This window comes from Cervus canadensis, chromosome X (genome assembly GCF_019320065.1).
Source record: "Cervus canadensis isolate Bull #8, Minnesota chromosome X, ASM1932006v1, whole genome shotgun sequence".
NCBI lineage: Eukaryota > Metazoa > Chordata > Mammalia > Artiodactyla > Cervidae > Cervus > Cervus canadensis.
This window is the reverse complement of record NC_057419.1, coordinates 28146442-28160521: the sequence shown is the minus strand read 5'-3', so window position 1 is coordinate 28160521 and position 14080 is coordinate 28146442. Positions and strand designations below refer to the sequence as shown.

At 42.3% G+C, this 14080-nt stretch overlaps 1 protein-coding gene across 2 annotated transcripts in view; it reads right to left on the bottom strand.

Moving 5' to 3' along the window:
* LOC122435910 (serine/threonine-protein phosphatase 2A 65 kDa regulatory subunit A alpha isoform-like) overlaps positions 1–14080 on the bottom strand; it is a 30715-nt gene that overhangs the window by 14261 nt on the left and 2374 nt on the right. The window contains exon 2 of one of the 2 annotated variants that reach the window (XM_043460013.1): positions 9247–11076. In XM_043460013.1, coding sequence (XP_043315948.1) covers positions 9277–11046 — 1770 coding nt within the window. In that variant the 5' untranslated portion in view covers positions 11047–11076 and the 3' untranslated portion in view covers positions 9247–9276. Of the gene's footprint in view, positions 1–9246; positions 11089–14080 lie in introns of those variants that run through there. The other variant, XM_043460015.1, reaches the window with a different exon arrangement.

Here is a 14080-nt window from a genome sequence, read left to right as displayed (position 1 = left end):
AACCCAGAGGGATGGGGTAGGGAGGGAGGTGGGAGGGGGGTTCAAGATGGGGGGACACATGAATACCCATGGCTGATTCATGTTGATGTATGGCAAAAACCATCACAACATTGTAAAGTAATTATCCTCCAGTTAAAATAGATACATTAAAACAAACAAGTAATAGATATCTTAGTAGAACTTTCCAGCATAGGACAGAGAATGAGGTTACCTCAGAGTTGCCAAGAGAGAGGTTATGGTTGAGGGCATGAAAATGGACCAGATCTTTAGGGGGAAAGTTGGATCTTGCAGGATGGCCATGATTAAATTTAAATTATGCATATTATTCCCAACTTTATACCTTTTAATTATAACCTCTCCCTGACATTGTCCTTCCAGACTGAAAAATCTTACTCATTTCCATCCTTGATTAAATAGTAGCTCCATCTCACACCATTCTTGAAGTTTAGGGACTAGTATAATCATTACATATTTTTCTGTTGTCACCAGATGATTTTGTAAAAGGGCAGATGGATATTTGTGGTTTGGTTTTCAGCACCATTACGTTATAGAAATTGGAGGCCCCTGAAGGAGAGTGTTTATCTTATTTAAAACTATCTCCAGCATTTAGCACAGAATTCACTACAGAGTAGGTAGTTATTACATGTTTCTCACACAAATGAACTTTGGAGACACTATTGAAAATAGGTAAAATGAATTACAATGTTCCATAGAACGGTAAGTAGTTCATTCAAACTTCTGAAATACTGATTTTACATCTTGTTGAACTGTGACTTTTGTCAACTGAGATCCAGAGGGTTAAAAGTACAAGTCTGGTTTTAAAAATGCACCTCTGTTTTTAGAAACTAGACATCACAGGATGTCAGCCTTCCTATCAAACTATAATAGCTAAAATCAATCGTCAAAATTCCACCTCAGTCTCTAAAATCCAATTTATTAGCTTTGCTATAAAGTATCCTTCAGCTTATGTATTTTTTCTTTCTTTAAACAGAGTTAAAGAGTTCATTCCTCCACCCCCACCCCCGCCACTTACACTGTGAGAGAGACAAGGACAAACTGTCTCTCCCCACCCCACTGGGTCCTCTTACAACCTTGCAGACTGCCCAGCTCCAGGCAGCAGCAGGAGACGTCAGGTAGCCTGATAGAATTTATTTCCTCCATGCACCAGCTGGTATCACATTCTAGATCTTGAAATTCCCAGGGTTCATTTATCTTCACAATTTCTCACTTGACAATGAAAAGAGGACTACAAAGCTGAGTCTGCATTTAATGTACCATAATGCCAATCTTAGTGCATTGTTTTATGAAGTATTGCTAAAAGAGTTTATACAGTATTTGACAAAAAGGACAATTCCCCACTTGTTTGTGAAGCTAGTTAGTTAACCACAAGTTAGAGCAGGGCTGCTTCCTTTTCTAGTTTAAATATGATATTTGGATCAAGTACAGAGAATTGAAATTAGAACTCAGGACAGAGGTATCACCTGTTAATTTAAAAATTGGTGGGAGGAAGTGAAATTTCTTTCACTTTCTTTTTTCAAATTTCTTTTTTCATTATTGCATATAAGGGATAGTGGCAAAATGGCATTATAAACTTCCTTGGGGTATTTTATTATATATCTGTAATTTTTATTAAAATTTATTTTGGTGTTTGTAATTAAGTTTGTGGGTGTACTTAAGAGCACTGTTAGTTTTCTTCTCTGGATAAAATGCTAGTGAAAAAAGAAACATCATGACTGGTAGATCTGAACTATTTTGATGGGTGTTCATCTTTATTATGTCTTGTTGACTTCATCCCTTGCCATTGTCTGAACTTCTGTGTGCTGTGACCTGTAGCTGGGAATGGAGAGATAAATATTGGGGCTTCAGTTGCATCAGCAAATAGCTGACTAATGTAGGGAAGGACACAGGAAGGCATTTGGCCAAGGTGCTTTCTAAGGTCTCTTTCTGCACTTAAATCTTATACTTGGTGGTGGAAATGTCTAAATAGGCCTGTTATGGAGAATGAAGAGAGAAAATACAATATTTGACAAAGGCAGAGCTCCCTTTCTGGACTGCCCTGTCAGGTTTCCTTACTCAGCAGGTTTCCTTACTCACTAAGTGACTCACTCCTATGTAGCAGCCTCGTGGTACATAAAGTCTAAATTTGTGGAGTGTCAGTGGGTCTGATTTCAGAACAAGATGAATCTTAGTTTAGTCTCTTGGGCCTGCCTTTTCTTAGCTGTTTGACTTTGGGTAAGGTGTACTAGACCTTTCTAAGCCTCCTCAGGATTCTCATCTCACAATGCCTTCCTGACAAGGGTTATATAAAGATTTAATGAAATGAAGAAAAGTAATGTGCATTGTAAAACATGGTGCAAATTAGGTGCTCAGCAAATAGTGGTTTCCTTCTCCTTCCTCATTTTTGTTAAGTAGGATTATAATTTGCCAATATCGTAGTTATCTTGGAAAGAATTTTAAACATTGCTAAATATGAATAACCTTTCCCAAAATTCTGTTGAACAGGGGGCTGTGCCTTTGTGTGTTTCCGTGGTGAGGGTGTGAGTTTGTGTGCTTGTGATTGCCTGTGTATGTGTGTAAACTTGAAATTCAGATGAAATGGTAAATCAGTACCAGTCCTAGCTCACTTAAGAGTGATCTATAAGTTGCTTCTAAATCAGTCACTCCAGTTAACCCAATTCTAGAAGTCTAACTGAAGAATTGCAACTGATATATGGATAATCCAGACAAATATTATTATTTTCATTCTAAGCCAAGCTGTTAGCATTATATTTATAAAGCATTCCTTTGCAACAGATATAAAGTGTAAAGGAGGAGCAGAGCAGGTATAATCCCTTTAAACTTAAATAGAAAGCTGTTATTGCAGTTCCACTGTCCTATCTATTGTGAAAATGGAGACCAGCGAAGAAAACACATTTATGTCAATCATCAGGTAGCATGTTTTGAGGAGGACTTATCCAGATAATTGCCCTAATTTTTCATCCTGGCCTGTGACTGTTTTCTTTTTTCCTGCCTTACACAGTTTTGCCTTTTTCTTTGTCATCGTCAGTTTGCACTTCTGACATCCTCTGTGTCAGCTGGCCACATTATTGACTTTTATTTTTGTGGAGGTTACTTCTGTAGGAGCATCTCTTCAGCTTCTGATTGCCCTTAGTGGAAAGGAATTTGAATAAAAATGTCTGACAGATGCTACTGAGATGGAGGAGGGTTCGCTGGTGGAGAGGTGAATCATAATGTGAAAGCTGTAGAACTCAGTTCCTCCAACACCCACTCCAGTTTTGGCTCTTTGACAATGCTTTCTCTTTGAGAAAGAGGAACAGTTTGATCTGAATTCTTATTAGGTTCTGAGCCACCAAATTAGAATCTAATAAGCTCATTTGGAAGGGTTTTGAATTAGCTTTAAACAGACCCACGCTGAGCTCATAGAGGAGACCCTCCTACCCTTTCCAGGCAACCTGTAGTTTGTAGACTTAATTTTCAAAGTCTGTTCTTTGTCTCTTTTCTCATGTTGTGCTCTTTTCTCCCTTTGAATGGACTACTTCTAGCTATATCTTACACTTCTAGGGAGAACTGTGACACATCTTATGTGTGACATTATTTAAGAAAGTCAGAAATTTAGAGAGGAAAAAAAGACACCTTTCTTCAAAATGAGAAAAACTTGGCTTCTGGAATCTTCCCATTTGGCATTCTCCAATAGCACCGATTATCTTTCATTTTTTTTACACCTTTTTATTTGTATTGGGGTATAGCTGATTAACAATGTTGTGATAGTTTCAGTTAAACAGCGAAGTGACTCAGCCATACATATACATGTACCCATTCTCCCCCAAACTCTCCCCACCCCATACACTGGTTATTTTTAAATAAGAACTATTTGGGCATAAAAACACTTTCCCAATATATGCCATAACTTTGCTTGTGCATGCATGCTCATTCGCTTCAGTCGTGTCCGACTATGTGTGACCCTGTGGACTGCGGCCCACCAGGCTCCTCTGTCCATGGGATTCTCCAGGCAAGAATACTGGAGTGGGTTGCCATTACCTTCTCCAGGGGATCTTCCCAACCCAGGGATTGAACCTGTATCTCTTGCATCTCCTGCATTGGCAGGCGGGCTCTGTACTACTAGTGCCACCTAGGAAGCCCAAACCTTGCTTGTAGATGTACAAAAATGTAAAATTGTTTAGAAAAGTAAGAGCCTAGGGTGGTTAGGAGGGGGAAGAAATAGTGTTATGGTCAGCTTGTTGGACCTTTGAGGAAATTGAAAGAGTTAAAGAGGGAGAGGAATAGGTGTGATGATTAGGTGGAGGAGACAAGTTGCCAAGGTGGGTTGGGATTGACTCTAGGTAGTGCAGCCAGTATGCACCTATGGATATCATTTTGTACCTGTGCAAATTTACCTGTAGATTCCTAGAAGTGCAGCTGCATAGTCAAAGTGTATGTGCTTTCTTAATTTCCATAGTCATTACCAAGTTGCTCGATATAAAGTTTGGATCAATTTACATTTCTATGAGCAACATATTCATAGCACTTAAGACACTTTTTTTCCCCTCCTTTTCTTTTAGCCTCCCCTGGTATGGACAGGAAGTACATGTGAGTCCAACTCTCCTTTCTTGGTAACTAACTTGGTTTACCTCTCAGAAAGCTGTTACTGTTGTTCAGAAGTTCTACCAGTACTTGTCTATGCTGATGTCCTCCACTACCACAGGACACTTGGCAGATTTTACCAGCTAAAGAGTCATGTTTCCTCAGCTCAGTGAAAAATTTCCCTTATTTCTTGGATGATTCTCTCAACTCCACTCTGTTCTCTCTCTCTCTGGAACCCCTGTTAATAGTGCAATGGAATCACTGAATCTACCTACCCTTCTAAGCCTTTTAGTTTTTCTCATACTCTTCAGCTTTACTTTTCTGCATAGTACTCCAGGAGAACTCCTGATTTTATTTTCCTACTTTTTTATTATGACCTCAGCCCATCCATTGAGCTTTTTGAAAGTGGCCATAATATTTAACATTTTCAAGGTCTCAGTTGCTTCTTGTCAGAAGCAGACTTGGAGAGGGCATGATCGCTGCTTGACCCAGGCTGTCCGAAGCTCCTCCCCTGTCCTTGCAATATATGTTCCATCCTCTGGTCTTTTTGCCCAAGCCATTTCAAGGACACAGCCTTGAGAGAGTCAAGTGTGTTGAGGCCGGACAGCATACATGACCGAACCTATTAAGGTCTCTATATAGACTTTTAAGATTCCACGGAGTGGGAATGGAGATCTAGTCATTTCATGGTGCCCAGACAAGCTTCCCTGGTGGCTTAGAGGGTAAAGCGTCCGCCTGCAATGCAGGAGACCTGGGTTCAATCCCTGAGTCGGGAAGATCCCCTGGAGAAGGAAATGGCAACCCACTCCAGTACCCTTGCCTGGAAAATCCCATGGACGGAGGAGCCTGGGAGGCTGCAGTCCACGGGATCCCAAAGAGTGGGACATGACTGAGAGACTTCACTTTCACTTTCAGACAAGCCCTTGCTGCTTAACCCTGCCACCTACCAGTCTGGACTGCCTGTTGTTGTTGGTTTTTTTTTTTCGTCTCACCTTGCCCTCCCTGTACCAGGACTGTTTTCAGATTTCACTCAGGGAAGTTCCTTTTTTAGACAAGCCTGTTATTTCTAAATGGATTTAAACTACACTGAAAACTTACATTTATTTTCTTTTTCCTGTGCTGACACTGTTTCTTGTGAAGTTAATTTTTCTGGTTGTTGAGTTTGGTAGTTTTCTTTCATTTTGTTGATTTTCCTCTAATGTATGAGGGTTCTTGGTGTTCTGTATACATAATTGCTCCAATTGATCCTTATTGGTTAGTTCAAGCTTAGTTTCTGCATCCTAGGAGAGAATCTCCATTTCCTTGACAATGGGTAAATGTTTTTTTTTTTTTTGGGTAAATGTTTTAACAATAGGGATTCTTAATCCAGCACTTAGTGAGGGAGGCAGGGGCTGTATGGCTGTGTGTCCTTTCATTTAGGGTGTATGGGGAGCTTGTTTCTTGGGTGCAGGGTCTTCTGTTCCCTCATAATGGCCTTATATGACTCATGGCAGTGTCCTCCTTCTCTTACCACAAGGGGCATTCTGACAGTACTTGTCAAAACTTAAAATATGTACTTCATAAACTTTTACCATTAACATCAGTCTGGTTAAAAGAGGACTTTGATTTGAGATCTCAGTCTTTTTTTGGGGGGGGGGAAGTGGGAGGGGGGATCGGGATGGGGAATACATGTAAATCCATGGCTGATTCATGTCAATGTATGACAAAAACCACTACAATACTGTAAAGTAATTAGCCTCCAACTAATAAAAATAAATGGAAAACAAACAAACAAACAAAAAAGACTGAGATCTCAAAAAAAATCTAGTATTTTAAAGACCAGTCTGCCTCTCTAATTTCTGAGGTAATATTTAGGATTCTTTTTTGGATTACTCCTCAACATAATTTGAAATCATTACTTGTGTAATTGATACTTACACAGAGAAGTGGCAGTGCCAGAATTTTACCAAAATCTTACTTTCACTTCTCGTAATCTAATTTTTATCACTTAGAATCTCATTTCACAGTTGAAATGCCAAAAGTGGGGGAATATAGTCTACTGTAGTTTTAAAACATGATTTATGAAAAAAAACCCTACTTATTTGCTCTTCATTACTTTAACCTTTGTAGGAATGTGTTATTTATCACCTACCACAATATAGACTGAGGAACAAAACAAGCTCATGGACCCTGTGACTCATGTTGTTTTGTGATAATATATTGGTCCGAGTTTAGACTGCAGCTTTATTAAGAATCCCTATGCTCCTCTGAAGAATTGCCTCGGTTTTTTTTTTTTTTAAAGCAGACAAAGCCCTTTAAATCTATAAAAGATGCTAAAATTATGATTGATTCTTATGTTTTTAAAAATCTCCAATCTTTTTTCTCATTTTAAAATGGAAAAACATATTGACTTTTGGGAAGTGGAGATGTAGGAACATTCATATTTAGTTACCTGGAGAAGACTATGAATTGAAATTTCAAAGCCATATTTTAGTCAAAGGGTAATGGAAATTTAGAGCAAAAGGCATCTTTAGATAGCTTTGTGGTGATGTGTGAAGAGCAGAGAATTGAAGTCAGAAAACCTAAGGTCGAGTTCCTGCTTTCCACTTTCTCATTGTGTGACCCAACTCATGGCATAAATTCATTAAACTCTGTTTCCTCATCTGTGAAAGTAAGAAAATACCTGCCTTATAAATTGTATTGTTTTTTTTTTTTTTTGTCAGGATGAAATGACACAGTATACAAAAAGTCTATTGGGAACTATGAGCTCCTGTTCAAATGTATGATGATTACTTTTTTATGAAGGAGAAAACAAACCCCTGTTCATCAGGTGCTGTGCTTAGTCGCTCAGTTGTGTCTGACTCTTTGTGACCCCATGGACTGTGGCCTGCCAGTTCCACTGTCCATGGGGATCCTCCAGGCAAGAAAAATGGAGTGGGTTGCCATTTCTTTCTCCAGGGGAACTTCCCAACCCAGGGATCAAACCCAGGTCTCCCACATTGCAAGCGGATTCTTTATCGTCTGAGCCACCAGGGAATCCCAAGAATACGAAAGTGGGTAGCCTATCCCTTCTCCAGGGGAATCTTCCAGACCTAGGAATCAAAATGAGGGCTCCTGCATTCCAGGTGGATTCTTTACCAGCTGAGCTACCATTACCAGTGGTAGAGCCAGGTCTCCTAAATCAGTCTGATATTCTTTCCAACTAGAGTATAACTGTTAAAATGTGCTCATCTTCTTAGCTACTCAGAGACCTTACCAGAACTTTATACTTATGCCACGCTCCAAAAAGACCTGAACTTCTGAATCTTACTTAGTAATGTCTTTTTGTGGGTAAGAGGAAGCAACTGGTTTAATTTGATGGGCCTTGTTCTGTCTCTTCTGGCCTAAAACACCTAAGCTGGTCCCTTTTTTTCCCCCTACTTTTTACCAGTTATGCCATGTGGTATTTCCTTGCCTTAAATCAGCTTCATAACATAATTTTACAACACATAATTCTTACATGGATCTTTTTTATAAAAAAATATTAATTTGAGGGAATTTCGCAGCAGTCCAGTGGATAAGACTTTGAGCTTTCATTACCGAGGGTGCCAGTTCAAACCCTGGTCCAGAAACTAAGTTCCCTTAAGCTCCATGGTGCAGGGGAAAAAAATTAATTAATTTGGAGCCAAGCACTGCAGAAAAGGCTTGTATTTTTGATTCTTATTTAATAGACTATATAGAATTCCACACTCACATTTTACTTTGCCAAATGTTTGTGAAATTCTTGGGTGTTTGGTTTCCTTTTATAGCTGCTTCCACAAAGTATCAAAAAGAGCTGGAGGATGACTTTCCACCTCAGTCTAAGGTTAGCTGGAACAAAGTGGTCCCAGTTCTCTCCCAGAGTTCTCCAGATAATTAGAGGGAAGCTGAATGCCTTATGTTTAATAGAATTATTTAGGTTCATTAAATAAAAGGGTCCAGGATAAGGAAATTGAATCTGCAGATTCAAGGTACAATTAATTGAGGCTTACAATATTATTCACTTAAGCAGATGTGGGAAAACAGGCAATAACTCATTCAAATAGGAAAAAGGTGAATATTCATGTCCAGCTAAAGAGAAGAAAGGGAGAAAAATACGAAAACATGACAATCTTTTCACTTATTTTTTAGGACAATAATGATGCAAATTACAAAGATTGGAAGGTGTTAAAACAGTAAGAATCTTTGTGATTTGTAGAAAGAGCTACCTTTTTTTTTTTTTGGCGGAAACATGTATTTTCCCATGAATCTATTTTCATTATTTTTTAAAAATTTCTAGACCTTTATTTCTCTGTGAAAAGGGGGTAAAAGGAATAAAATAAAAATGGCACAACTGACACAACCAACCAACCGAGGGGGAAGGAGGAGAGGTGGAGAAATTGATGGGGCAGGGGTCCCCGTTATAGGAGCAGGAGCCTGCAACCTGAGATGCCCGCATCTACCCCCAGCACAGCAGGAACAACCCTTGCTTCTAGGGTCTCTGCCCTGTCCCACCTTGGGCACCCCCCAACCCCGTGGGAGTGGACGGTGAGAAGTTGGATTCCCAGGCTGGGGCCAGGAACCATGCTGGGGGAGGGGCCTGGGATCAGAACATGCACAGGGAGTGAGAGCCAAGGGCACTGTCCCCCCAAGGGAGGGACTCGGGGGGGGGGAGGGGAGGGTGAATACCAGAGGCTGGCGTTGGCTCCTCTTCCAGCATCAGGCGAGAGACAGGACAGTCAGAGCCTCCTGGGCGAAGTACTTGACATCCATGTCCTGGTCCTGGGTCAGCTTCTCCAGGATGGGCTTGACCTCGGTCTGCAGCGTGCTGTTGTCCAGGATGGACCCGATCTTCTGTAGGGACTTGGCCACGTTGAAGCGGACATTGGCGATGGGGTCCTCCGCCATATACAGCACTGTGGGCAGCATGTGCTTGGTGGTGATGTCCTGCCCACAGACCTTAGACAGCACATTGATGCAGAAGAGCGTAGTCATGCGGTGCAGGTAGTTGGGTTCCTCAGACAGGGTCAGGACCCTGGGGATGATAGTGGCAAGGGCCCACTCCTTCCCAAACTGCTCCACCAGCTTCTTCAGGTTGTTGGTGGCTGCCTCGCGGATGGCATAGACATGATCCACAAGCCAGGACATGCACAAGGAGTGGAGCTGAGCATCAAAGAACTCCAGCCCAAACTGTCCAGCCAGCAGAGGCATGTACTCAACGATGGCCAGACGCACCCGCCACTTGGCATCCTCCGCAAGCTCCATGATGGTGGGGAGCAGGAATTGGGACAGCTGCTGGATGCCGATCACCTCTTTCATGCAATCGAGGTTGGAGATGATGTTCAGCCGCACATCCGGGCACTCATCCTTCAGCAGAGCCAGGAAGAAGGGCATGAGGTGCTCGATGGTGTTATCTTTGCCCAGGATCGGGGAGAGGCCCATGATGACGGAGGCCAGGGCTGACCTGACATGCTGGTTGGTGTCGGAGACCAGCTCCTTGCTGCAGGGCAAGATCTCAGTCAGGATCACTTTCTCCCGATAGTCAGCAGAGAGATTTTCACAGAATTCTTTGAGCTTGAGGGAGGCGGCGGCCCTCACCTCGGGCTCACAGTCTTTGATCAGGTTCTGGAAGGCAGGGACCAGGTCCGTCTTGGTGACCTCAGGCCCCACTGCTGTCTGGAGCTCTGTGAACTTGTTGGCCACCATGTAACGGACGCGCCAGGATGTGTCCTCAGCAGCCTGGCACAGAGTGATCATCACCAGGGCCTCCAGGGCCTCCTGGGGCAGGAGCTGGGCGATGTTCACACACACTTCCACCGTTAGCAGCCGCACCGAATCCTGCTCATCAGAGGCCAGGTTGGAGAATATGGGGATGATCTCGCTCTTGATGTCATCCATCTCAAGCACCTTGGCGAAATCCCCCAGGTTGGAGGCTGCTGCACACCGCACCAAGAGGTCGTCATCTGAGCACAAGTCCCGAAAGCACTGTAGAAGTTCCGCCTTGACAGCAATGGACACGCGAGGGTAGCAGACGGAGAAAAGGCTGCAGGCTGAGATGCGGGAGGTGACCAAGTCACCGTCCACCATCCGCTTCACGAGTGGCACAAAGTGGTCCTCGAGATGGGAGGGTGAGTGCTCATGCGAGATGGCCCGCAGGGACTCCACCGCCTTGTCCCGCACTATGGCCTCATCCACCATGGCCAGCAACTCTAGGGGTGGCAGCAGGCAGTGAGCATACTCGGGACCTCCGACCAGAGGGGTGAAGGTGCTCAGCTCCTCCGCCAGGGCCAAGAGGACCCCGTCCTCATCGTACATGATGTCTATAATGAAGGGCAGAAGCTCACTGCGGGTCTTTTCGACTCCAAGGGCCAAGGCGATGATGGGCAGCTTCTTGATGCTGTTGATGCGAAGCTGAATATCCTCGTTCTGGAGCTCGTCTATGAGGATCGAGATGGGGTTGAGCGAGTCATCGCCGTCGGCCGCCGCCATCTTCTTTCCTCACAGACTGTAGCCAGCGCTCTGGTAAAACAGGCACGGAAATGGCTGGGCTGGGAGGAGTAAAGAACGGCGTGGGGATGCCTGACCCTCTTTACAGGGGCGACCCCACAGTCATTGGCCATGCCACCCCTAATTGAGCCTGCTTTTGTTAGTTTCATTTGAACAAATGAAGTCCTACCTACCACCCCTTTGCCATTGGCTGAAGTGACCAGATTGATTAACTTTGCAGGAGTGTGTGGTTGGTTTGTGAGGCATGCAGGATAGGAGGGGGGAGCACGGAGTGTTTGGGTGGGGGTGGGGGACGCACGGAATTTATGGGGGGAGTGGGGCATGGCTTCCCTGGAGCCTCTGATGGTAGAGAGTCTGCGTGCAATGCAGGAGACCCTGGTTTGATCTCTAGGTCGGGATGATTCCCTGGAGAAAGGAATGGCTCTCCATTCCAGGTTTTTGCCTGGAGAATTCCATGGACAGAAACCTGGCGGGCTACTGTCCATGGGATGGCAAGGAGTTGGACATGGCTTAGTGACTAATGCACACAAACACAGGAGAAGAGGATTCTATTTTCATTATTAATTAGAAAATTTGACATGCAAATGGTCTGGATATCTGCTTATTATCAAGAAGAAAGATTGGAATTTTAAGTGAACTTTTAATTTTTGAATAGTTTCAGATTTCCTAAATATTATTATGATAGTACAAAGGGTTCTCAAATATTCCACACCAGTTTTCCCTTTTGTAACAGCTTACCTTGGTGTGGTACTTTGCTCACAATGGGCGAACCAGTATTCATATATTAGTGTTAACTGAAGTCCATTCTTTATTCAGATTCATTTGCTCTTCTTTATCTGATATCCTTTTTCTGTTCCTAGATCCCACCCAGGTTTATCACATTACATTGTGTTATCATGTCTCCTCTAGACTATGATAGGTTCTCAAACTTTTCTTGTTTTTCATGACTTTGATAGTTTTGAGGAATACTATTCAGGTGTTTTGTAGAATGTCCCTTACTTGGGATGTGTTTGACGTTTATCTCAGGGTTAGACTGAGGTTGTGTATCCTTGGGGAGAAGACCACAGAGGTAAAATGCCATTTTTGTTTCCTCATTGTAAAGTTGCTCTTTCTACCCCTTTCTATACTGTGATCTTTGGAAGAAAGTGACTCCACACTTACGGTGTAGGGAGGAAGGACTGAATTTTAAGTGTAATAGAAAAATCATTATCATTGGCAAATATTCTAATCAGAAAGTGATTAATATCATAAGTGCATTTGGCAGGCTCCTTTGACCAGTAAACTTAGAGACGTGTATTTTGTGGCTAACATCTTGGTAGGCAAAGTGGGCGGCCCTATTTCTTAGAACCAGACTCTTCTTTAGGGCAATTCTCTTTGTCTAGGGAGATGGCCAGAATTACAGGTGCTGAAATTTTAATTTACTGCTGATACGAGTGGTGGGCTACAGTCCATAAGGTTGCACAGAGTCAGACATGACTGAAGCACACACGCTCCCACCACTTCTCAGAGATATTGCAGGTCTTACACACTCTTGTGTCACACGTGAGCAAACATTCAAATCACCTCATTGTTGTTGTTTAGTCACCTAGTCATTTCCAAGACTTTTGTGACTCCATGGACTGTAGCCTGCCAGGCATCTCTGTCCATGGGATTTCATAGGCAAGAATACTGGAGTTGGTTGCCATTTCCTTCTCCAGGGGATCTTCCCAACCCAGGGATTGATCCCAGGTCTCTCAAATTTCAGGCAGATTCTTTACTGTCTGAGCAACCAGGGAATCCCAAGAATACGAAAGTGGGTAGCCTATCCCTTCTCCAGGGGAATCTTCCTGACCCAGGAATCAAAATGAGGGCTCCTGCATTCCAGGTGGATTCTTTACCAGCTGAGCTACCATTACCAGTGGTAGAGCCAGGTCTCCTAAATCAGTCTGATAGTCTTTCCAACTGGAGTATAATTTTAAAAATGTGCTCATCTTCTTAGCTACTCAGAGATCTTACCAGAACTCTAAAGTTATGCCACTCTCCATAAAGACCTGAACTTCTGAATCTTACTTAGTAATGTCTTTTTGTGGGTAAGAGGAAGCAACTGGTTTAATTTGATGGGCCTTCTTCTGTCTCTTCTGGCCTAAACCACCCAAGCTGGTCCTTGTTTTTTTTTTTTTTTTTTTTTTTTACTTTTTACCAGTTATGCCATGTTAAAAATCTTCAATTTATACTTAAAGTGGTATTTCCCTGCTTTAAATCAGCTTCATAACATAATTTTACAACACACTTCTTACATGAATCTTTTTTTAAAAAAATATTAATTTGAGGGAATTTCCCAGCAGTCCAGTGGATAAGACTTTGAGCTTTCATTACCGAGGGTGCCAGTTCAAACCCTGGTCCAGAAACTAAGTTCCCTTAAGCTCCATGGTGCAGGGGAAAAAAATTAATTAATTTGGAGCCAAGCACTGCAGAAAAGGCTTGTATTTTTGATTCTTATTTAATAGACTATATAGAATTCCACACTCACATTTTACTTTGCCAAATGTTTGTGAAATTCTTGGGTGTTTGGTTTCCTTTTATAGCTGCTTCCACAAAGTATCAAAAAGAGCTGGAGGATGACTTTCCACCTCAGTCTAAGGTTAGCTGGAACAAAGTGGTCCCAGTTCTCTCCCAGAGTTCTCCAGATAATTAGAGGGAAGCTGAATGCCTTATGTTTAATAGAATTATTTAGGTTCATTAAATAAAAGGGTCCAGGATAAGGAAATTGAATCTGCAGATTCAAGGTACAATTAATTGAGGCTTACAATATTATTCACTTAAGCAGATGTGGGAAAACAGGCAATAACTCATTCAAATAGGAAAAAGGTGAATATTCATGTCCAGCTAAAGAGAAGAAAGGGAGAAAAATACGAAAACATGACAATCTTTTCACTTATTTTTTAGGACAATAATGATGCAAATTACAAAGATTGGAAGGTGTTAAAACAGTAAGAATCTTTGTGATTTGTAGAAAGAGCTACCTTTTTTTTTTTTT